Source organism: Cryptotermes secundus, unplaced genomic scaffold (assembly GCF_002891405.2).
Source record: "Cryptotermes secundus unplaced genomic scaffold, Csec_1.0 scaffold120, whole genome shotgun sequence".
NCBI lineage: Eukaryota > Metazoa > Arthropoda > Insecta > Blattodea > Kalotermitidae > Cryptotermes > Cryptotermes secundus.
The window spans coordinates 2491822-2518525 of record NW_019742442.1 but is presented as its reverse complement, the minus strand read 5'-3'; the positions used below and the strand labels follow the sequence as shown (position 1 = coordinate 2518525).

The 26704-nt window shown below is 42.1% G+C and overlaps 1 protein-coding gene across 8 annotated transcripts in view; it reads right to left on the bottom strand.

Moving 5' to 3' along the window:
- The window catches only part of LOC111873105 (putative fatty acyl-CoA reductase CG5065), a 71147-nt gene that overhangs the window by 19675 nt on the left and 24768 nt on the right, over positions 1 to 26704 (bottom strand). For 3 of the 8 annotated variants that reach the window (XM_023867527.2, XM_023867524.2, XM_023867526.2), the window contains exons 2-3: positions 1325 to 1757; positions 766 to 1052 (exon numbers count right to left, since the gene is read on the bottom strand). In XM_023867527.2, coding sequence (XP_023723295.1) covers positions 766 to 981 — 216 coding nt within the window. In that variant the 5' untranslated portion in view covers positions 982 to 1052; positions 1325 to 1757. The remainder of the gene's footprint in view (positions 1 to 765; positions 1053 to 1324; positions 1758 to 26704) is intronic. The other 5 variants (XM_023867525.2, XM_023867530.2, XM_023867529.2 and 2 more) reach the window with 5 other exon arrangements.

Genomic DNA, 26704 nt, shown 5'->3' with positions numbered 1-26704 from the left:
ACCTTCTGGAGGAGCCGCCAATTCTGCAGCTACTCAAGAATTTCCCAGTATTTGACAGAACCCAAAGGTTCATTACCATGTTCACAAGAGCCCTCCACTGGTCCCTATCCTGAGGCAGATCAATCCAATCCATGCCAACCCATCCTCTGTCTCTAAGATCCATTTTAATATTGTTCATCCACCTATGCCTTGGTCTTCCCAGCGGTCTCTTTCCTTCTAGCTTTCCCACCAAGATCCTATATGCATTCTTCATCTCCCCCATTCGTGCTACATGCCCTGACCACCTCATCCTCCTTGACTTGATCATTCTAATTATACTTGGAGAAGAGTACAAGTTATGAAGTTCCTCATTATGCAGTTTTCTCCAACCTCCTGTCATTTCATCTCTCTTCAGTCCAAATATAACCACATCCCCATAAAGGACAAAAAGTTCAAAAACACATTAATTTTTTATGACAAGAATATCTGCAATGTATCCATTGTGATACAGAGCCTAGAAATGAATACTGACGCATTATGTCACTTATAAATGCCTGATGATGACCATAAATGACCAACACATGCGGCAAAATGACATCTTAATAAACTACATATATGATTTCATATACAATTTGAATCTATCAATTATTTATTAAAGTATCAAAACTGCCGTGATCGACAGACATATTTACATAGCAGTGAGATACACAACAGGATGCAAAACATATGAATGAAGATACTACACCGTACTTTCAGTAACTACTACCTTAAATATACACAACTTACAGGTGCATTCAACAACTCGCTGAGTCTGGCAGTAAGATCGTGACCTCGTTTCGGTCTCATCAGAAGATAGATATTCTTTATCCCTGGACATGACCGCAGCAATTTCTCAACCAGGACTTTACCCATGAATCCTGTCCCGCCAGTCACAAAGACAGATCGATCATGGAAAAACTGCCCCACAGACACATAGTCACTTGATCCCAGCAGAGTAGTCATTGTTGTGAAGAATTAAGTATGTGCTTGCAGTGGAATGGACTTCTGGATGTGTACGGAAGAGAGCTTGCTAGCTTGCAAAAAAATAAAAAACAGAGGTCAAAATTCTGCCAGTTGAGCATTGACTATCAAATGAAAAATCTACAGCTTCTTCACTCCTTATTTTAGTACTTGGGGCAGATACATTTCTGTTCATTAAAATGTTACAAACCACTACAAACATAACACAGTGTAAGCATTTCAACAGTGAAGATTCTTATTCCATTCTAATCTACACAACACGAAACCTACTATGAAGGATTATTTCTGACCACAACGAAACCACATGGCATACACTGGTACTCACAGATCAAAAATTAAATTAAGTATCTGAACAGAAATCCACAAACTGTTCCCTAAGTGTCCTGTAAATTTTCACTTCCACAATGTATTCGTTGCTCGATGTCTTTATAATTAAGCTACTCCTTTAGACTGAAAGTAATAGCATGTTGCAATCAGCACCAAATTTGTGATGTAATCATATTCTGTACGTATATTCAAATCATATATAAAAAGAAAACAAAATTTCAAACATTATATAGCTTCAAATATTTTGGCAGACTCAAAATACTTCTGTACTTTCTTCTTCCTTAAGTACTTCTGAAATGTTACTTGAAAATAAATAAAGAGCAGTGAAGCAGAATACTGTGATGATACATCTTGTAATAATGTCTGGGAGAATACCACTTTCACTTGCACTGCATCCTTACATTGTAGTTGCGTTGTTCAACAAATCACACCTGTAAGGAGAAAAATTATGAATCAATGTTAGATATTTACGTGAACAACTGCTTTTCTTGGCAGTACTAACATTACACTACTTTGAAGAAAGCAGTCTTCTGGGATGTGGCGCCATGTAGACATTGTGTTAACCGATGTATCTACACAGCACCACATCTCAGAAGACCATTTTCTTCATAGTCACCACCGTGAAAACCTAAGATCTTACATATTGCACTACTTTGTTCCAACAGAACAAGGGCACAAGTTGATAAATTGTTTAACAGTTTCAAATGGAAGCTGAACATGTAACATAGATGGGGAACAACACAGCCCCACATGCCTAGTAGAACAATTCTAAGAACTTTATGTATAGAGGCTGTAATAACTCTCAACCCATGCATAGCAAGCATACAGTAAACAATGTTACACTGCATTCTTTCCACGTATTAGTTTCTGCCTTCAGTGCAACTTATAATAGAACTTTAACAACAAGATTTAATTTTTAAGTTTTAAAACTCTTTAATTCTTTCACTTTCACTCCATTAATTTCATACATCTCACAATATACTCGTACAGCAAGGAAACAAAGCTTTAGGGAGACCTAACATATATTTTCAAAAGGGATATATGAAACTAAGGCAAGGTGAATTTATGAAATTATTATAAAGATCATATGCATCTATAGGTCACACTTTCAGGGGTCATATCAAGCACATCTCTTAATGGGAATGGTCAGTTTTTTAATGGAGGAATAGCCTTCCAGTGTGAATAGAGCAAACAGAAACAATAATGTCTTGTGACGAGTGGTCATCAGTACATACGCATTATACTGCCAGTCTCTGTGAACGGCATATGGGGGATCTGTGCTATTTTCAGTAGATACAATATAACTGAGCCAAACACAGTGGCTGCATGGTCTAAGGCATGAAATGCTTTCACACGTTCACTGGGATCGTGGGGTCGAATCCCACTCAAGGCATGGATGTCTGCATTTATTCTGTTTGTGTTGTCCTGTGTAAGCAGTGGCCTAGCGGCCGGCTGATCCCCATCAAAGGGGTCCCACCAACTGTCTATAAGATTAAGAAATGAAAGTGAAATGAAGAGTTTCACAGATGCGCTATGCAGCAGACGGACCAAGAGGAATTAATAATAATGATAATGATGATACTACTACTACTACTACTACTACTAATAATAATAATAATAGGGATAATACTACTGACACAATAAAGCAGGATTAAGTCAAGATACCATTCCACTCATTCGAGTGTTTTATGTTTGAATCGTTCTTTAGCATTAAGTACATAAAACAAAACCAGTGGAATGGTTGTGTTCACCCATACGCCCATATGCACATGGAGGTCTACAATAAACAGAGGTGGGTAAATTTTATTTTGGTTTCTATAAGAGGAGACTGAATCTGGGTAATGCTTGCTACATTCAATCCAGAACCTTTTGTCTTATCCTCTGCTGTCTAAAAAAATAAAACTTAGAAAACATAAAACTGTAACAAATACAAATCACTCCATCCAATGTGACATATAAGTTTTACTACATGAAAACCTATTAACCCTTACATGTTTCGGTCCTTATGGACTATCTTCGGGGGGAACATTATTACAAGCTGGAAACTACTATCACAATAGGTGTTTTAATTTAATTACATACACTTGTCCTATAATGCACAGTACGCATAAAATCGAACGTTTCACAATCACAGCAGCTTCCTGGTATTGTAAACTTTTTTAAAAAAGTTTACAAGTAATTAAATTAAAACACCTATTGTGATAGTAGCGTGGAAACTGCCCACATTCAAGCAAGTGTGACAACGCGAGCTTCATTGCTTAGCAACGACGAGTAAACAGCGATTGCTAGGCAAAGCCCACAGTAGTTCCCAGCTTGTAATGATGTTCCCTCCGAAGATGGTCCATAAGGACCGAAACATATAAGGGTTAATAGGTTTTCGTGTAGTAAAACCTATATGTCACATTGGACGGAGTGATTTGTACTTGTAATTGTTAGTGTGACGGACCAGAATGAAACAAATCAAATTCATAAAACTGTAATTTGCCTGTGGTTCTGTATGGGTGTGAAGGCCAGAAGGAAAGAGACCAATAGGAAGATTAAGATGTAAGTGGGTGGAAAATGGATCTTAGAGTTGTAGGATGGGGTGGTATGGACCGGATGTGCCTGGCTCAGGATAAGGATAGTGGGGGGCTCTTGTGAACACGGTAATGAACCTTCGGGTTCCATAAAATGTTGGTAAATTCCCGAGCAGCTACACAACTGGCGGCTTCTCAAGAAGGACTCAGCTCCAACGAGCTAGGTATCAGTTCAACAAAACTATTTTGCATGAAGATCAAATAAAACATTCATTTGTTCATGTGCCAAGTGGGCGAAAACAACTGCGGAATAATAGCATAAAAATAGCCAACGATCTACATATAATTCCTCTAAAATCGACACGGCATTTAGCAAAATACCAGCAAAAATGTCACGCTATGTACTGTGACAACTGTGTGTAGCTGTTCTGTACCTTGAACCAACGGCCAACGGTGTTAGCACAGTAGTTTGGGAAAATACTTCCCAGTTCTTGTGACCCCATTTCTAGTGTACCAAGTCTTCTCTCGCTCCTCGTTTGGAACAACGATTTAACGGAAGAGGGCTAGTGTGACGAATGCCGTCTAACGGTAACTCCCCTCCCAAAAGAACTCAGCTTCCTCTCACTCTCATGACCTGGTGACCACGATCCGGGTCAATGTTACGTGACGAACACAAGTGTAACCGGACAGGCTGGCCGCAGTGCAGTGAACCCGGCCTACTAACCAGCCTCGTGACATCACTGTGCGGGCGGCAACACCTAATGCTCAGCGTTGTCACTCGCATGACAATTACAATGCCTGCACTGGGCGAAGCACAAACTTTGATACCTCGCCGAAATGAAATCTGGCACACTTGTCCTTGTGATTAACTAATTAATCACTACGCCATGAAGGCGTATGGGGAAGTGGATGTATAGATCCAGATTTTTCTTGACCTCGGCACTAGTTGGAGGTTAGGCCAACTTCATACCCCGGCCGCTTTACCCACGGTACCCAATGGATAGGAGGTTGGGTGAACCCCAGAGCCGGTTTGGACGGCGTGGAGAAGAGAAAATTCTTGACCCTACCGGGACTCCAACTCCGATCCCTCGGTCTTCCAGCCCGTAGCTAGTCGCTAATCCGACTGCGCTATCCCGGCTCCTAATGGAATGGATTCAAGGAAATTCTAGTTCTATTGGAAAATGTCTGCTCTCCCGTGAATACAAAGTGAAAACAAAAACCAATGTAGAATTACCTCCACCTCTAATAACTCAGTTTGCCCTGGAAACGAAAAGGAATAAACGAACTCAAAACTGTCCGGACATTTTATTGCTTATTTTGGAATAAATACAAGAATAGCATCAAGTATATCCAGTTTCTACTTAATAATTATGTGGCCCAAAATATTTCTGTCTCAAATTAATATCTTCATGGGCGTCCATTGTTACAGAAAAAAAGTAGCTGAATTTTCGGCAGGGAAACCGGTTACCTTAATTGTAGCTTCTGCGGTTTTCCTTAATCCATGTAGACCCACACAGCACCTCAATTTTGGTCATGACTGCTTCCTTCAGTCATTTCCACTCCAGTAATCACCAGTTACCGTACTGATGGAACCTATATAAGCTGAGTTGCTGACAACGTCAATTAAACAAACTATAAATTGTATACGTAACAAAAAAGATTTTAGATAAATAGTGTATGATGACGTGCAGTGTATGTTATAATCAGGTCTTATGTACTAACGGGCTTATATAAAAACGGAAATTAACCTTCGGGTTCCACAGAACTAAGAAAATTGGCGATTAAAATAACTATTACTATTTCCAGAAGAACTCCACCTTTGCATTGTTATCTGAGGGAAGTCCCTGCATTCGCTTATGTTTTCTTATGTCTGTAGGTGCCTCGTCTGCCCGTGAGGTGGGCTGTGGGAGAGAAATATCGACTGAACTATTTGGCACACAAAATTATCGTTTTCGGTTGCCAAATTGTTTTCAACAGGACTCATTTCTTTATTGCGGGAGCCAAAGTCGTCAAATACGGCAACATTTGGAACATGAGCAGTCGGATTTTAGAAATGTGAAGAACAGTTTCTTAGCAAGTTAAAAAAATGCGTAATCTTTCCAACTTACATCACTACTCCGAGGCTATTACTTAATGACAGATATGTCCTTAATCTCTGAAGAAAAAAACAGGCCTCCAGAAGAAGAGGTATGTACGCTTTCGTCATATATTCTACACGACCATCAAACGGAACTGGGGTGTAAACAAAAAAAAAATGTTGACTGATCCTGTGTAAAGCAGTTTCCATAAGCTGGCTCGGCAACTAAACAGAAGACTACACATAAAACATTAAATGTCCTAGATTGTCTGGTACGTTTACAAAAGGAGACGAGGTGTGCGGCAGTATAGTGTGATTTTCATTAAAATTTGCAGGGATTTTCTAGGAAGTAATCGTGTCTTAATCGAGACACTGTATCGGCATTTGCCTTGAGGGACTAAAGAAAATTACGAAACATGTTCCGGCAATGATTCCTTGTATCAGAATCTACACTGTTACAGCTACGCCCCCATTCGGAAACACCGACTAACTTCACATGTGTGCCATTTAGAGAGTCCCATTCTACATGAAATTCTTGCAGAAGTTGCTGCGAAGGAATTTGTAAAAAAAAAACTAAAGTTTGCACTACATTATGGCGAGGCACTGGCCCATCTGAATTCCTGTTTTCAGATAACTTGACTGGGTAGTTTTACTGCGGGAAATACAAATTGCTTCACACCGGCCTGCCTCGCAGAACTGGGTTCTGAAGGCCACAAAAATATCGCGAGCAAAAGAACCAGAAGACAACTATAACTACGCACTAAGGACAACTAAAATAGTCCCTGTAATTACAATTGCCGAATTTTTAGAGCGTTCATTTATTACAAATAAAAATCAACTTAAGCAAAGCTAATCACCTTAGACCCTATAACGCCCATAATTATACACTATTATTCCTCGTACTCATCATTAAAAAGTGCCCAAATAAAAGTTCTCAGATCTAAATCGGGCCAGTATCTTAAGTCACTGAACATGCAATTCTTTGTAATAAAACTAACGAAGTTGGTCTTGTGCTACATAGAAACCAGTGCTTACACTGGACCGAGTGGAACCAAACTGAAATGAAAGTTTCTGTGCACACTTCCTGCGTGAAATTACATTCGAAATCCGTCAAGTAGTTTCGGGGATAAGACTTGAGAGTGGACAGACAGAAATTACTTCCTGATAATGCATTCATTTTTAGCTTTGTGCAATGAACTAAAAACACAAGAAACCCAAACAATGAACCGAAAATAAACATACTGGAAGGTGTTCAGCCGAACTCCATGAAAATCTGTGACACCAACGCGTACTGTCAAACAATTCTATACCCATGCTGTGACTCTGGTTTAGAACTTGTAAAACCTAGTAACAGCGTTTAAAATAATGCATCATACGTATACAAATAATAAATACAAAGTGTAGATCCTAGCTCTGTGGCCTAGTGGTCAAAAGTTCCTGGCTACAGATCGAGAGGTCAGGGTTCGATTCCCGACGCTACCAGATTTTCTGAGTAGTGGGTCTGGAACGGGGTCCACTCAGCCTCGTGAGGGCAATTGAGGAGCTGCTTCAAGGAAATAGCAGCTCCGGTCTAGAAAACTGAAATTAACAGCCGTGAGGATCCGTTGCGCTGACCACGCGACACCCTCTATCGGCTAAAGTTGGCACTAACTTCGCCGACAAGCGGCGGTCGCTCGGTCGGTATAGTTCACTTGCGGACTGAAACCACGGAGTTTAGTTTCATATCTCAGCTATCAAAATCATACGCCACGTAGTACTCATTAAACTGTGGTTGACAGGTCGAAGCAGGCCCATGTACTTCGTACATAACGTCAACAAACCCGCAACTGTCTAACTAATAAAAATCTTATCTTTGGGCCCCAGATGTGGCCTTGTCACCAGAACGGATTGTGACATAACTTTGACTTTGACTCTGACTTTGACGTAATTGCTGTAACTGAATGCTTCTAGTTTAAATGATAGACCTACACGTTGCCTTGTTTTGTCTTTTATTAGTGTGTCTCTCTTTTTGCTCTTGATTACTGTATAACTGACCACTGTGCTGTTAAATATGCATGTAAATAAATAAAGAACTGAGTCAGATGTAATTGAAAACTTACCGGGAGTTTGTCTACATTAAATTTGTTGAACATAACCTAAAATTTCGCACCGTCGTTATTTTTGTACTCGTATGTTGCTTTACGAATAGACAGATAATATAGAATTTATAGGTGTGTTTATGATCTCCGTATCAAATTTTAAATGTATAATTCCAACGGTAGTTGATCATCACCGCCAACCCGAAAACTAAATACAAATTTCATGAAGTCACCATTCTCTCGAGAGATTAACCGTAATGAAAGTTCATATTTTTCGAAGATCCGTTCGCATCTCAAAAGTTCGCGTTATCGATTGTAGGAGACCGAAAGTACGAGGCTCGGATGATCTGCAGTTTCATAACATTCACACCAGATTTTATGCACGTCCGTTACCTGAATCTCATTAACCTTTCTTTCTATAAGAGGAACTGCGAAACGTGTTCGACATACGTACTTTTCAACGGAAATCAGTGTGTCATATTTTGAAATGGTACCTCGGTATGGAATTCGAAGAAAAATCGTTTCTACTGCTTACTCTGTGATAGGGCCGCGCCATAGCTCAAGCGGTTAGTCGCTGGCTTCTCACCGCGGCGGCCCGGGTTCGGTCAAGTGGGATTTGTGGTGGACAAAGTTGCGCTGGGCCAGATTTTCTCCGAGTACTTCGGTTTCCCCTTCCAATCTTCATTCCATCAATTGCTCCACAATCACCCTCACCTATCATCTGGGGCTGGTACAATAGGCCAGAAGTGGCCGTAGTACAAGGGACTTAGTCCCACCCCACTAGCAATAAAAAATACTCTGTGATAAGGTCTATCTGTATTATGATTGGCTTTGTGACAAGAGATCTATATATGCGATAACAGATTTTGAATCTACAGTAATAAACGTCAAGGCTAGCGACATGTGAAAAATCGCGAAGAAGGCGTTGGAAAATCTGGAGTAAGTTCACTCAGCTGAAGACATTTTTGGCGCCGAGAGGCAGACTTGGCGTCGCAGTTCAGCGACTGACACTACAATTTCTCGCTTGCTGGACGGGTGGTCTATCAAGTGAACTAAGGAACTCCCTCCTTCATGAATGTTAACTTCTCACTCCATCTTATTTCTTGTAATATGTGTTAGTAGGCCTGCCACTGCCTCTACTGCACAGCCATACAAGTAGACAGCTTATTGCATGTCCTGCAGAGTTCTACATTGATGAGGGGAATTCTTCCGTTCTTCCAGCAGTAAATAACGAGGGCCGAAGGTCGTCTTGATGACACTTCTGTGACTACCATATTGGCCCGAGTACAGGGCGACACAGTTCAGGGTTGCATTCTTGAGATTGGTTAGGGACCAGTGGAGAATTCTTGTGAACACGGCAATGAACTTTAGATTCCATAAAATTCTTGAGTTCGTGAGAGACTGGCGGCTTCCAACAGAGTCAGCTCCGTGGTGTTGGTTAATTCCTTAAGAATATTCATTTACAGCTTAGTTTCCTTATATTGAAAAAATTAAAGTAGGGTTGTGCTATCTCAATTCTGTCTTCCTGTGAATCCCCGCCTATTAACTTTTGAATGCCTGAACCAATCTTTATGAAATGTAATATGTACGAGTACATCGTGACACCTGAAGTAAAAAAAAAAAAAGTAAAGCTATCCCTGTACCAGGCCGTGAAGGTTCATAGGGTTGTGAGACATTGAGGGTCCCACATTATCTAGACAATCGGCTCAAAGATGGCGGTAAGGTTGTCAGCCTTACGCGCCGGCCACTCTTTACTCCCCAGGAAAGTTATTTAATTAATTCCTGGTATTCATTTATGTTAGAGGCTGGAAGGATTAGGTCAACTGAAAAAAATCTAATGACCTCATCGGGACTTGAACCCGCGACCTTCCGACTTGTAGCATAGTCTCTCACCCAACTACGCTGCCGCGTGCTCCCCATCTCACAGGTGCACTTCATAAATCCGTCCCATCAGTCTGTGTCTGTGTTTATCAGTCTTATCGTTCCTAGGTAAAGGCCCAGTAAATTGTATCCCTCCTTTCATGTCTAGATAACGGCTTGGTAGACGCGTTCCGGCTGCAACGAATACACGCAGCAAAAGAAGAGTTGATGGGCGCGTGTGTCTGTGTATCCCTTTGTCGTTGCTAGGTAACACCTCGGTAAAGACGCACTAGAATTGCTGGAGGCGTTGTTTTCTATGTAGTCCGTGTATCAAAGGAAAGTAGGCGATTAGTTCTTCCCATAACTTCTTGTTAAGAACAATTAATACTATCAGTGGGCCTGCTTAACTCATTTTAGGGCGGAAGTTTGTAATTAAGTGAATTGTGGGATGTAAGTTATGCGGAACCTTAAAGATGACGAAGTACATGGGCTTGCTTCGACCTGTCAGCCACAGTTTAATGAGCACTACGTGCCCTATGATTTTGATAGCTAAGATATAAAACTAAACTCCGTGGTTTTAGTCCGCAAGCGAACTATACCGACCGAGAGATGGCCGCTTGACGGCGAAGTTATTATTATTATTGGAGGGGGTGGGTTTCCCCATGCACCGCGACCACTTGTTGATCTATTGTACGTCCCCCTTTGATATTCTACCATTCTCCATACCCTACCGGTACTGGTGCGTGCTATGAGCCTCGCTGAACCAACGAGGTCGGCCCTCGGTACCTTGATACTTCCCCCATCTACCAGAGGCATTGGAAACTACTTTGGGCGGGAAACTTGTTGCCTAATTTAGCTCAGACGTCTCCTAGAGACATGAGCTTCTTTTACGTGCCGCAAATCTACGACACGGGACCCACGGCTTAAAGTTCCTCCCGGTGGACTTCTTCCCTGAATTTTTCCGCCCTTAAAAATTCGACGACGTCCGCCGTGTTTGATCCCGCGTACCTTGAGTCATGAGGTGGGACCTTTACCCCTAGACTACGGGAGGCCGCTGTCGGCGAAGTTAGTGCCAACTTTAGCGGACAGAGGGTGTCACGTTGTCAGCGCAACGGATCGCCACGGCCGTTTATTTCAGTTTTCAAGACCGGAGCCGCTGTTTCCTTGAAATAGCTCCGTTCACCCCATCTTGAGGTAACAACATGCGCTCCAAGGCCGTTAACAACTTTTTACCCATCTGAAGGATTTTCAATATATTTATGGACGTATAACACGTCACTATCCGACAGGCTCTACATTTGTATTCAAGAGAACGTAGTTCGAATCTCGGTTGTTACTAGCTAGCCTGTAATTTACATAGTTTTCTTCAGCTACTTCACGTGAAACCACAGAGCTGTACCCCGAATTAAACCATAGTCGTCTATTTTTTTTTAAGTACGCAACTGCTCACCATTTACAATCATCTTCCCACTCATTTGACGATACGTAACCTCTGAGGCTGGAAGCATCTAGTTAAATAATCTAGCACAACTGTTTTCAGCTGTAATCTATGGTCTTAATGAGATTCAACTTAATTACTTATGAAAACATGAAAATTATTCAACACGTATAAATATTTTTGAAACATTCTCTTCAAAAAGTATCGTTCTCGAGATACTTACTTACCTATTGAAGGAGCTGAGCCCTTCTTGAGGTGCCACCAATTCTGCAGCTACTCAAGAAACTCCCAGCATTTCATGGAACCCGAAGGTTCATTACCGTGTTCACAAGAGCCCTCCACTGGTCCATATCCTGAGCCAGATCAATCCAATCCATACCATTCCATTCTCTCTCTCTTAGATACATTTTAATATTGTCCACCCACCTATGCCTTGGTCTTCCCAGTGGTCTCTATCCTTATGGTTTTCCCACCAATACCCTACATGCATTCCTCTTCTCCACATTCGTGCTACATGCCCTGCCCATCTCATCCTCCTTGACTTGATCATTCTAATTATACTTGGAGAAAAGTACAAGTTATGAAGCTCATACTTATGCAGTTTCTCAAGATAACGACCGTCAAATACTACAGCGAACCCCAAGATAGGCAAAGAAACTCCTTAAACTTTCTGGTCTACATTCTGCGACATCAGCTACTCGCGATAACTAAATCGGTACCACACGCAAGACAAGTAGCAGAAAGTGACGCCTTATCAGACGAGATAAAACCCTAGTCATGTTCAGAGTCAACAATGTCGTATTTCAATCACACATACACTTCTTCCTCATGGTAACTCGCAGGCTTGTCCAGGAAATATCATACTGTAGCACGAACCCTGTAAGCCACTAGCCACTACAAAAAACTGTTTTAAAAGAGCGACATACGAAGTCATTATTTCCAAACAGTGTTCCACGAACATTTCTACGGAGTTCCGAAATTCTAGTGGCATACAGCATGAACGCTATTTTAAACAGCACCAGTAATAGATAAAAACTTGTAATATGATTAGGAGTTTTTATTAAGATTTATAGAAGGAAAATAAACAGGGATTTCATGAATGGTCTAAGAATATACACATTTTCCAACAGTTCATGGCTAGAAACTTAGAACTGTCAATACTCCACACATTTGCGTGGGCACTTTCGCGTAAGCACACTCAGGTAGACGAGTGAGAATCTGATACACACTCTGAATTCGAAACCAACTTAAGCAATGAAGAATACTGTCACGTGTTGGGTATATGTCACGCGACAAATAACTTCACGCCGTATTGGATATAGCGAATTTTACTTCACACTCGCTCACAACTACTGCCATCTGCAGTGTTACAATTACTTGGCCTACAACTGACTGGTTGACTGACTCCCACTGTTGTCTGACGCCGCGTTTGCCGATAGCCTAGTAACGCTGTCGGGAGTTGTTTACTGCTGAGTAGCAAAGGCGGCATTCCGTGTTACGTCACCGCGGAAGTGGGCGGGGTGTTGACTGGCCTATTACCGTAGCAACGGCGACGCACCGAAGGTGTTACGTCACCGCTGGCGGGGGAGGGGGTGTTTGCATGGCGCAAATACGTCACACTACTATTGTCTGGGATGTAACGGCATGTAGCCTTCACTGATGTTTCGGAAGTACATACTGCCGCCATCTTCAGGGCCGAAGAGCAAGCCACACGAATAACAGCAAGAAGTATGGGGCAATCATATCAGAGCATCCTATAGCTCATATACTACAAAAAAAAAAACTCCGTCTGTAGTCCGCAAGCGACCTATACCGACCGAGCTACCGCCGCTTGTAGGCGAAGTTCGTGCTAACTTTTGCGGATAGAGAGTGTCACGTGGTCAGCGCAACGGATCCCCACGGCCGTTAATCTTGGTTTTCTAGACCGGAGCCGCTATTTCCTTGAAATAGCTCTTCAGTTATCCTCACGAGGCTGAGTGAAACCCGTTCCAGACCCAGTATTTCTCAGAACATCTGGTAACGCTGGGAATCGAACCCGGGACCTCTGGATCTGTAACCAGGAACTCTAACAACTAGACTACAGAGGCGGTCCCTCATAGACCACAATCGAAAAAAAAAGTCCTTCTTTAAAATATTTGGTCGGATTCCACCACGTTTAATCCTGTCACTCTTCCTGTCGTTCCTTGCCAAGAAATAAACCACGAGACGCAATCTGATGTCATTAAACACAATGTACCTTGTAAACCCGAATGTAAGGCTATCTCCTGCTTTACCAGTGAGAATATCAGATAATAGGTTATCTCTTTTGATACAACTGACTATATCATTTAGTTACGAGTATTGTAAGCAAAAAGAAGGAAAAACTACACCATTAAGAAATAATAAATTTGAACTGTAATAACTTAAATACGTGTATAATTCTAGGTATTTTCATGAATAATTAGAGTTAACAATGAGATTCCTCATAGTCATCGCCATATTTACTCTTAAGGCCCGAAAACATGGCGACACGTCTATGAAGCATAATTTGGAGAAAAACAAGTTCTGGGAAGAACTAATCGACTACTTTCCTTTGATATGACATGGACCGCATAAAACACGACGCCTCTAACAATTCTTCTGTCTAGTGTGTATTCGTTGCCGCGTTTACGTTTTACGTAGCCGTTGCCTAGCAAAGATAGGGGGATATAAAGACACAAAGAATGACTGGAGCGATTTATGAAGTACGCCGTTGAGATGGGCTTTGGTGCCGTGGTATACATACCAAATTTCATAAAGACTGGTTCTGCTATTCGAAAGTTAAGAGGGGGAACACACATACAGCACTGACATCGCGTAAGTCTACTTTTATTTCTTTCAAAACAAGGAAAGTAGGCTAAACACTCGCCTTACATTCGTGCTAATAAGGTATCATACGAGTCAGTTTCCCAATGATAAGGTAAAAGAGAAAGTTGTCCCTGTGCTTAACTAATTAAGCACTACGCCATGAAGGCGTATGAGGGAGTGGATGTATAGATCTTCATTTCCTTGACCTAGGCACTAGCTGGAGGTGAGTGGTCAGCTTCACGCGCCGGCCGCTTTACTTCAGAGAAAGAGCCCGCAGTACCCATTGTATAGGAGATTGGGTGGGCCCCAGAGCCAGTCTCGACGACGCGAAGAAGAGAAAATTCTAGATCTTACTGCGGCTCGAGCTTCGACCCTTCAGTCGTCTAGCCCGCAGCCAGTCGCTATACTGACTAATAAGTGAGCTATACATTTCTACAAAGTAACGAATGTTGGAGTTAGTGAACGACGCTATTATGTAGCACAGAAGATGGAAGATGATCATGAGTGGTGCGTAGGGAGAGATTTCGAAGGATAAGTTCGTAACCTTGATCATGAGTGGTGCGTAGGGAGATATTTGGAAGCATAAGTTCGTAATCTTGATCATGAGTGGTGCGTAGGGAGAGATTCCGAAGGATAAGTTCGTAACCTTGATCATGAGTGGTGCGTAGGGAGAGATTTCGAAGGAAATGTTCGTAACTTTGATCATGAGTGGTGCGTAGGGAGAGATTTCGAAGGAAAAGTTCGTAACCTTGATCATGAGTGGTGCGTAGGGAGATGTTTCGAAGGAAAAGTACGTAACCTCGATCATGAGTGGTGCGTAGGGAGATATTTCGAAGGAAAAGTACGTAACCTTGATCATGAGTGGTTCGTAGGAAGAGATTTCGAAGGAAAAGTTCATAACCTTGATCATGAGTGGTGCGTAGGGAGAGATTTCGAAGGATAAGTTCGTAACATGAGTGGTGCGTAGGGAGAGATTTCGAAGGATAAGTTCGTAACCTATCTCGGCATTTGCTTGATGGGACTACTAATGAAAACGGGAAACATCAGCCGGGAATCTGTGTTTTCATGGCATATTTAACAGCGTTGGAAGTAAGACTATATAGTGCAAACCTGATGTCTAGCGCGTTATTATCGCATCATGTCGGAACACACATGGGGGGGGGGAACTCATGGGGTGGTTATTCTAACGTATCTACGACTGATATGTAAATAATGAAGTAATGTATGTCTGACTGAAAACGTGCACCAATGGCTGCATTATTTAATTTATATACAACTGTGCTGGATACTGGTATATGGGGGCATAAGCACTTTTTGTAACTTCGAACTGTTCACATCTTCAGGTAAGAGTTACCAATATGTTACCATACTTTTATATTTTATGTGAATCATTATGTTATGTATCTTCCCTTTCAATTATTGAAAAAGTGGCTAATTTTCATGAAAATTCGTGGAAATGTCACGGAACGGAGGACAACTCATATTTCCTAATTTCCTGCAACCACTAATGAGGTTCTAGCGAAACTAGAGTCACTAAATGGAAGGGTTACAAAAATAATGGTAATACGTTGTCGAAAAACATGAAACTTGTGTTACCTTCATCTTTTGCCAATAGCTGAAACGTGGCCTATATTAAATATATCCCAATTCATGTGAAATGATCCATATAACCGCGGCACGAAATTATTTCTTGTTGAACTTGCCTTTTTGTGATTTATTTTTTCAACTCTGTATCAAAGCTACACATTTTCGAATGACTGGCTGACTGATAAATGCCGAAATGTATATAAGAAAAAACGGAAGGAAGAAGTCAAGGACTAATCAAAGCAATATCCCAGTATTTACCTGGAAGGACTGAAGAAAACCACCAGAAGTGAAGTCAGTACAGTCGGTGACCCTCCCATGATTGGAACCAAAATAAACACACAGAGATAGTCTTATAACAATCTGTCAGGTTTTATCGTGCTTAGATCCATAAAAAATTCTGTGAGATAAAGCGGTTCTCTCAAAGCAATCTCCGTTAATTTGTCAGGAAAAAAAGAAAAGTCACCCACTTTCTTCGGAAGCCGGGATAGCATAGTCAGTATAGCGACTGGCTACAGGCTGTAGGACCGAGGGGTCGGAGTTCGAGTCCCGGTAGGGTCAAGAATTTTCTCTTCTCCACGACGTTCACACTGTCTCTAGGGCCCACCCAACCTCCTATCCAACTGATAGAGGGGGCTCTTTCCCCAGGGAGAAAGCGACCGGGGTGTGAAGCTGACCACTCACCTTCAGCTAGTGCCGAGGTCAGGAAAATGTGGATCTATACATCTATTCCCCAATACGCCTTCATGGCGTAGTGCTCAATTAGTTAAATATAGGGACAACTTTACATTTTTACCCACTTTCAGACACTAATTATAGAAACACAGCAGCATCTACATTTCATGACGAAAGCAACGAAGCCATGCATTGCTAACGTGAGTGATCCTCTTGCAGACAGAAGCAACATCAGCAGCGGCTCAAGCGACTGCACAACACTGGGGCCGAAACATACGCCGTTTTGTTCTTCTCTAAAATATTACGAATGCAACCTGCATCACGCTTTTTAATTATTCGTTGCTGTGACAAGGGTGAACCCATTTAACAACCGTAGGCGTTTTATAGGCCTTGACTATTTCGACAGTTCTCAAAAACAAACTATCCAAAATACAACATATAGCATTTATCTCGGTAACATCTATTAAATGTTTAAATTTTGTGAGTAACTTTCACTTTAGTAGAAGAAAATTAAAAAAAAAAAAGAACTCAATAACCTGTTCAGGGTGCAAGCGAAGAGATAACAACGAAATTTATATTTTAATGGGCATGCCTACTATGTCTTCAATTAAAATAATAAAAATTTATAGTATAAATACACACGTAAAGTATAATGAATACCGTTACGATTAATACTTTCAGTTTTATGGATATTAGAATATACTTTCAGCCTCCGAAAATATAATTACTTCTGACTTAGCTGATCATCAAAGATCTGTTAACCTTTGAAATATTGCTCCTTTTGGTATAAGTCTATAGTTAACTGTGGGGACGCGGCAGCGTAGTTGGTTGAGGCACTATGCTACAAGTCGAAGGTCGTGGGTACGATTCCCGAAGGGATCACTGGATTTTTCAATTGACCTAATCCTTCTAGCCGCACTATGGCCCTCGAGTCGACTCAGCCTCTAACAGAAATGAGTACCAGGAATCTTCCTGGGGGTAAAGAGCGGGCGACGCGTAAGGCTGACAACCTCACCGCCATCTGCTATTATGAAGAACTGCTAGTCACTACATCGCTACATCAGTATGAGTAGCTTCGAATGAAGTCTCACGCCTGAAAAGACAACTTACACCGTTGACAGAACCAGACACATTTACAACTGATACTACACCTAGGACGGAGGACAATGACCTCAATACAGGAAGCACGTTACAATATGCATCTGTACTAGCAGTTCAGAAGGTCAAGTCCGAAATTATACAGGAATGATTTCTACTTCGTTGACCGGTTCTACGTCTCTGCGCTTTACGGCGACCGGTGCACCGCCAGCTACGAGCATACGAACTTCGCCGATGTATCAGCATGCCTGATGGTCCATAACGTACAGAATTAAGCAGTTACAATTCATAGATCACGGGAGGCGTTGAAAATGTTGTCCCTCAACACGTATATATCTTTCGCAATGAATTCTTTCATTAAAACAACACAGGTACAAAAATCCTTCTTGCACCTATAGCGCACCGAACACCAACATTCACTGGATGGAGTGGAACTTCTTGCTTTATATGAGGATTCTGTGAACTCCAGTAGCGATTACTTTGCGTAATTATGTATCCCTGCAAGTGAACCAGGTTTTATCAGAAAACAATGTCAATTGTGGATAGATCTCACCTTTGACGACAGACCGTAGAATCCAACTGCAAAAATGAACCCTGCTAGCTGGATCGCGCGGCTGCTAGGCGTGGATTACTTTAAGCTTCAGCAACTGTGTTGCGGTTCTTGAAAGAGACCGTGACAGTCCAGTCTCTTGAGCTAGACATTTCAGTGATTTTCTAGGTCGAAGCCCGTCCCCTATGTCATCTAACTCTTCATCGATAAACACTCGGCGCTTGTGTATTTGTTTCCTGTCTATTAAGACACCTGTTGGTGTAGGTTTATTCACCAAATTGTGACCTGTTTGTCTACTTGGAATTCTTTCAGCACGAAATTACGTCCCAGCAGATCCGTATTTCACATAGATGTCATACAAAAATACACGTTGCTCTAAAGTGTGCTGCATGATGACGCACCCCGCTGGTCACTGTTAACTGAGAATGGCCAATGGAGCTGATAACTGCTGCCTATTTCTAACAAATCATAAACTCTCACGCACGAACCGCAATGCTCGCCGTGAAACATAATGCCGTCCAGCAGTCCACAAGTTAATTACTTCCCTTCATTCCGAAAGTTATCGGCCATGAGACATGCCGATTCATCGGCAAAATTCGTGTGCGCCTAGCGGCAAACATCTCAACGGTCGCTGTGAAACGCAGAGCCGTGGACCGGTCAACAAAGTTAAAAATAATCTCTGTATATTTCATGCGAAGCTATCCACATGGATCTTGTCTTCAATTACGTATGGGGTCTTCTTGATGTCTTAACGTTCACTTCAAAAAGCATGACGTCAGAGATAACTGGTTCTATATAATTACTACAATCACCAGATAAAAGACATTCTACATCGGACATCAAGTACTTGAATGCCATGTCTTATCTCTCAATTAAGATATGGCTAATTTGATTGTAAGTCTTTCCATCAGCAGATGTCCAAGTAAATGCGTTAATATTACGATGTGGTAACAGTGTACTTCTGACAATCAGATTTTTGGATGTGGCAAAGTTTACTACTCCATTATCATTACTCGTATTAATTTCGTGTAAACTCTCATTCCCAACTGTTGGTTTGAAAATGTCTTCCCTACCTACTTTGGCAATGAAATCTCCAAACAAAATATTCTTATGGTATGGTTGTGAATGAGTTCACTTGGCACGTCCCAGGAATCTCTCAGATGATGATGATGATGATGATGATGATGATGATGGTGGTGGTGGTGGTGGTGAAGGTGGTGGTAAGTGTGGAGCAGTAAGTGGAATGAGAATCGTGCAGGGAAATCCAAAGTACTTGGAGGAAACCTGCCCCTAGTGTCATTTTGTTCAGCACAAACCCCACATGGACCGACCTGGGATCGAACCATGTATGCCCCGGTGGGAAGCCGGCGATTGACCTGAGCTACGGCACGGCCTTGTTCATACATACGTCTTTCAGTCGCAAGGATTTAAACAGAGTGATCCAGGAGGCCACAAACCTATGACTGGCTCGCCGAGGATTTCACGAAATTCATCCACAAAACTGTTCGCAGTGCGTGCCTTTGCATTATTTTGCAAGAAATTCCTGCACGATTTATCAGTCGGTTGATCGAAGGAGGTTACAATCAATCTCACGTTAAGCTCGGAATTTGTTTCGCGGTGGTGATGGTGGGGGGGATCAAACCCACTTGTCTTCGGCGCTCTAACTGCACATCAAACCCACACTTCTAAATCATGCAACATCACTTCACGAACAACATGCAAATTTCCTGTACGGCCGCAATTTTAGCAACGTTGTACCAACGTGAGCTCTACTTTGGGCCAACCCAAAATGAACAGTCCAAAGACGTAACGACTTCTTTGGGCTTGCCCCTAATTCCGTACCAATGCCAAGTTTTTCTTCAGTAACCATGTCTCTTTCGACATTTCCTTTTGTCCAACACCGATCTTGTATAACGTATTTTTATTACGAAATCGTGAATCGTTGCTTTATACGGCACTGTACGGGCTACATGTTTCCTGCGAAACTTTCTATGGCATTTCCTCCGTGAAGAATGCTGTACACAAGTATCGCATATAATTCCTGTGCAACGATATACGACAACACAGTGAACTCTAGTTGCACCTACCTCAGGTACGAGTGACCATGGTAACAAGCAGCGCTTTGTACGTAAGCCAGCAACCATCGAGGGACTAAGCGGTGGTTCGCTGGCAAACCGTGGACAGGCACTTGCGAACGAATTTCTAGCCGAACGGTGTGAGCATAAATTGGATTCCCAGCATTTATAACCAGCGTCCTTACCTTTATTTCTATTGCAAAGTTTTGAACAAAAACCAAACTCCGTGGTTTAAGTCCGCAAGCGAACTATACCAACCGAGCGACCTCCGCTTGTCGGCGAAGTTAGCGCTAACTTTAGCGGACAGAGGATGCCGCGTGGTCAGCGCAACGGTTCCCCACTGCCGTTAATTTCGGTTTTCTAGACCGCAGCCGCTATTTCCTTGAAACAGCTCCTCAATTATCCTAGCGAGACTGAGTGGACCCCGTTCCAGACTCATTACTCAGAAAATCTGGTAGCGCCTGGAATCGAACCCGGACCTCTGGATCTGCAGCCAGGAACTCTGACCACTAGACCACAGAAGCGGTCGAAAAGATTTTAAGCTTATGCAAATAATCTTTTAATATCTGGTTTCTACCTCTAAAAAACATACAACGCCTACATTTAAACGATCTGCTGGTTAACAACCAAACTTGAGCCACTAACACACAATGAGGGGAAAATACCGAGTTGCTTAAGATTACAGCAGGTTCGTGACTGCAGGTGATGGTTGCCCTTCGTCCCTAAGTCTCTTAAGCAGTCGGGAAGAAAGGCAAAACTGGACGGACTTTTGATATGAATGGGGGGGGAAAGATAAGATCCGCACGTCACTATTGTACGACAGGCTACAGTTTACTTCAATAACCTTGAAATACAACATCGAAAAAATATATTATAAAAAACCCAACATGTTTCGAGCCCCAACACCCTTCAACAGGAACATTTCGAAGGTAAAAAGGTAATGTTATTTTTGAAGAAAGCAGTCTTCTGGGATTTGGCACCGTGTATATGTGGTGTTAACCGACGTTTCGGAGGAAGCAGTCTGCTTTTACCGGTTCTCACGGTCTCTTCGCTTGCAGATTTCTTATATTTTTTCTTCTACCCTGAAGATGGAGGCGATACGTTCCTCCGAAACGTCGGTTAACACCACATATACACGGTGCCAAATCCCAGAAGACTGCTTTCTTCATAGTCACCGCCGTGAAAGCCTCAAATCTTCAATGTTATTTTTGTTTACATATATTTCCGTCTTAAAGACTATTTATTATATTGTCCCACTTCTCCATCACTACATGTTTCGGCTGTTCACGGCCATCGTCAGGTGCTGTCTTTGTCAAAACTGTTCCACTGTATGTTGAAGTTACATATCGCATAATAGAGAACTGAGACATAATAAATACAATATTAAGGTATTGTTGTATGCTATGCTACTTCAATTACTTCCTAACATTATGAACTTTTTAAAACACCAACAAATCACATTCCAAATTTAAAAAGAAAAATGTAATTTGCGTATCATTTAAGTCTATCCAAGAGTACATTCTTAACATTATTATAAAGTCCAGCGTTTCCCAAAGTGGGAGTAGGGACTCGAAGCTCTTCGGGGGGGGGGGGTTACCGAAATTGGCCAGTAATAAAGCTGTCGAATTACTTTTAATCCCAAAACTCCGCGTTATGTTACGAACACGCAATTTAATAGAAATGCATTGTCACGTGTATGAGTGACTATAGACGGGGTTTGGATTGGTGATTGGATTTATTGGCCACTTATACACTTATGACTTTACACATCACTGACACACACAGGCTAATGTCCTCTCAGTCTTATTACAGTCTCCACTAGCGGTTGCTGGTAATGGCTTCTACGGAGGGCTTTCCCCTGACTCCGGGTTTCCTAACTATCTCCGTGCCCCAGCTACCAGCTTCTAATATCATCGGCTCACAATGACTGAAACTGCAGTCCTCTAACTAAGTCACANATTATTAGCGGCCTCCGTAGTCTAGAGGTAACGTTCCCACCTCATGACTCGTAGTACGCGGGTTCAAATACCCGGCGGACATCGTCGAAATTTTAAGGGCAGAATTCAGGGAACAAGTCCTCCGGAAGGGACTTTAAGCCGTGGGTCCCGTGTCGTAGCTTTACGGCACGTAAAAAAACCTCATATCTCCAAAGGAGGTCACTGAGCCAAATTAACGGATGTTTCCCGCCCAACAGCAGTCTCTAATACCTCTGGTAGATGGGGGAAGCATTATACATACCTCTCAGCTAGTAGAGCCGGTCTCGTTGGCTGGGCGGGACTGATGGTAAGCACCAGTACGGGTAGGATATAGAGACTGGTATAAATCATAGAGGGAAGCACAATGGACCAATACAGGTCTCATGGGGAAACCCACCCTCTCCAATAACTAACTAACTAACTCACAGACTAGTGGCCATTTCACATCGACTTCCTAATCTTCTCTTCACCTCCCCGAATTTCAACTGAGCACTCTTGCAACTAATTGGTTGCCCCAAACCGGCCCAATTATAATATCTAGGCACGACCACGTAGAAAACACCGTTCCTCTGTCGCTACACCATTGTTGCCATCGTGTCTGTTGGAGTTCCCATGTGATCACTACTCAGCCAGTCTACTGGCGCGCTGGTGGCTGCATAGCAACGGCAGTTTGTCTCGTTTTTTTTTTTTCGCGGCCGTTACCTAGAAACGAATGGCGTTTCAGAGTCGTTCACTAGCAACGGTTTTTTCTCTGGTTCCATAGTTCTTGATCTGACTACGTAAATTGTTACACTGTATTTACTATATTTTAGTCCGAAGAAGCTGTACGTGAAAAAATTTTTGTTACTTAAACCAATTATTTTATTAAAACGTTAATACTACTAAACTGACGTGTGCCGTGGCACTTTTCTTGTGTCCCGCTTTTTGTAAGGGTGTGTATTTTGTGCGTCTCGGTTACACACGTTATATCTGTATGTGCGTGGACTGTCCATACGCACATATACAAAACAAATGACTTAAAAGCAAGTAACGAGGACGAAAGAAGTTAATAGCCTTACAAAAAGCGGAACAAGAGAGAGGTTCCAGGGTACATGTCATCACATTTTACGTCATTTTAATATTTTACTACCATTTCAACAACATAATAGTTAGGCAACAAAAAAATTCCAAAAAAATATACACGTACAGCCCTCACGGGCTAAGACGTACTAAACGAAGCGTAACAATGTACGTAGTCATATATACATGACGATGACGCCTGTGTGGCCGAAACATGTCGCTTAGTTCACAGAAGACTGAACACTACGTCGTGCATATGTGTCACATGATAACGCCAGTGCAGTAGGGCACTAAAACAAAACATTGCAAACCTTAGTACTAGCTTACGAACAGTATGATGCCCTTATTACTTCTTGGGGACTCCACATATGTTGGGCATTTTACGATATCTATCAACACAACAGCATGACTTTCAACGTCAGACGCGGGGACGGGGGGGGGACCAACACGGCTTTCATTCGAGCGAATAGAAATTCTGAAGTTGTGCTATGCCAGTTTAACGAAACATACTGGTGAAGATCACAAAGGATCAAGTAAAAGCATTCTGCAGACGGAAATCTCCATATTTTCTAGACCTCGCCACGACATAAAGATGAATGGCAAGCTTCACATTCCAGTGGATATTAAAATTCACAAAAAGTCACATTCAAGGTGAAGCTGTACAGGAAAAGCAAAAACCTACTGTCTTAATTGCAATATGAGCCAATAACTGAAAAAAAAGAACCAATCTAACCGGAAAACAAACCAAATCATTGCAGTTTCCTCACATTTACGTGAAAACCAATACAACTCAGTCTGTTTGATTACCTCACTCCTGGTGTGTCGTGAAATAAGACATCGAGTCGTATTCTTGAGACGTCACTTTATTACTCAACGCCGTAACTACAACACAAAATGTTGAACACCTAGCGTTTCCGGGGTAACGTCGTTACTGCTCGGCAAATAACAAGCCAACAACCAGTAGAACAAACGCATGTGCAGTCATGGATCATAAGTCAAGGAATTAAAGGGTAAGAAATTTCAATTCCCAACATGGTCGTTGTAGAAGTCTTGAAATGTTTATAGTGCTCTCGACGCAACCTTTCTTACTTTTCTTCTGTAAGATAAAGGCAAAGTTGTCCCACTGCTTAACTAATTAAGCACCACACCATGAATATGTATGGGGGAATAAATGTACAGATCCATACTTTCTCGAACTCGGCACTAGTTGGAGGTGAGTATTTAGCTTCACGCCCCTGCCGCTTTACTCCCGGGGAAAGAGCCCCCGGTACTCATTGCATAGGAGGTTGGGTGGGCCACAGAGTCGGCCTGGACGACGTGGAGAAGAGAAAATTCTAGACCCTACCCGGACTCAAACTCCGACCCGTCAGAATCAGACATAAATATCCAAATACATTCAAAAGAAACCTCGGCTTATTTCATCATCCGCTTCGTAAAATCTACAACCCCTCAGCCTCTTATTTTGTCAATAATTTGTTGCTGCAAAAATATCATAATATTACAGTGAAGTTGGTATTTTTATTTGGGTCTGTGTGTTCCGCTTATTCCAGTGTGACGTCGGGCAGTCTTCAGATATGAAATTTTGTATGGGAGACCATGAAACGCACTAGAACACAACCCAACAATGCAGTGTGGACATGCGAATTTTGTTCCAGTCTCTTTATTTTTGGCAGAACAGATACGGTACCGAGACCGCCTCTGTGGTCTAGTGGCCAGATTTCCTGGCTACAGATCCAAAGGTCCCGGGTTTGATTCCCGGCGCTACCTTAATTTTTTAGAAGCAGTGGGTCTGGAATGGGGACCACTCAGCCTCGTAAGGATAATTGAGGAGCTGTTTGAATAGAAAAGTAGCGGCTCCGGTCTAGAAAACCGAGATTAACGGCCGTGGGGATTCGTTACGCTGACCACGCGACACCTTCTATCCGCTAAAGTTGGCACTAACTTCACCGACAAGCGACGGTCGCTCGGTCGGTTTAGTTCGCTTACGGACTAAAGCTACGAAGTTTTTTTATACATTACAGATTTCGTCTTCCTTCCGAGGGCCAATGTTTGCCGTGTCGTTTACCACGTGGGGTCGGTTGGCTGGTGGAAAGAGTTTGTGGTTGCGGCTCCTTTCGACCTTCTTTCATTTTGTCCCTGAGCAACAAGTCTGAAATGTCGGTCTGATAATATTCAACGACTTGCAGTCAGTTCCGTCATGATAGCATGTGTCCCTGTCTTTGTGGCCGTCTTTTCCAAGATAAAGTCATATTGCATTTATAAAACAGCTTCCAGATTTCATCCCAAACCGTTTGTGTTTCTTACCATAACATTTAACATATGAATCCCTGGGCTTATAAAACATACTTCCCATTTGCCATAATGGGTCTATTTTCGCCAGTTTTATCAGGTTCATTCGTGTTGTCTCCGTTAACGGCCGTATAAAATTGTTGTAGTTTGGACCAGTAATGTTTCAGTATGTCGCTCTGATTGTGCCCTATCTGCACAGTAACTGATACATACAAGTACATTTTCTGCATAGTCACGTCAGGCACAGAGGCGTGTCATTCGTCAAGCATGTCCAAATATTGGTGATAATATGTCGGTCTCTTCCACCAACAGCTGCATAATGTCAAAGAAGAGCACTAAAACGTTCAGTGCTCGCACAGTCTTCCGTGACACATAGCTTTTCTTTCTGTCTCCACCCACTCGACCGCTCCCCTACACCTTCTACAGCTTTGGACTACAGCTCTTGTAGGCCGAGTGTGGGTACAGTCGGTCCATTGTGTACATCTTGTCTGTAGAGTGTCTATTTCATTGTCATTGTCAAAGTCTGTGTCACAGAAATAGAAACGTCTTCAGATAACTGTCTGATTCACTGTCTAAAATTAGTTCTTGCAGTCCTTTCTACGAAGCCATGTCTTGTATTCATGACAAAATTGCATCGAACAGTCACTGTAAATGTAGCAAAGTCTGCAGATACCTCAGCAAAACCCAATAAGTCTGCCCACGCAAGGGAAAAATAAATATTGCTTCAAGTGTCCTGGATGTGACTCATAGCGTCAATGAGCGGAAAATAGAAAGTTGGACAGAAATATATGGAATTACAATACACAAAACTCGAATACAAATTCATAAAATGAAAAAGTACTGATGCTTATACAATCGTCTTTACGAATTCCTGACTATGATTACTGACCACAAAACAAAATACAGAGCAATATACCGTATTTATTTTGTGCTTTACTATAAATTTATGTCAATTTGGAAATAGTTCCGTTTTGCACTGAACAAGTGGTGTGAGTTGGAAAATTATTTCATAATCGTCAGTTCTAAGACCAGCATACATCGGCAAAGCCCTTCAGACGAAATGTTCAGGCTGCGTGAACCACAGCATTCTGATCTCTCTCAAACACACAAACTATTCCTAACACCAAGTGAACAGTATGATGCATTCAGCACATTTAAGCCCTTCAGACGAAATGTTCAGGCTGCGTGAACCACAGCATTCTGATCTCTCTCAAACACACAAACTATTCCTAACATCGAGTGAATAGTTTGATGCATTCAGCACATTTAAGCCCTTC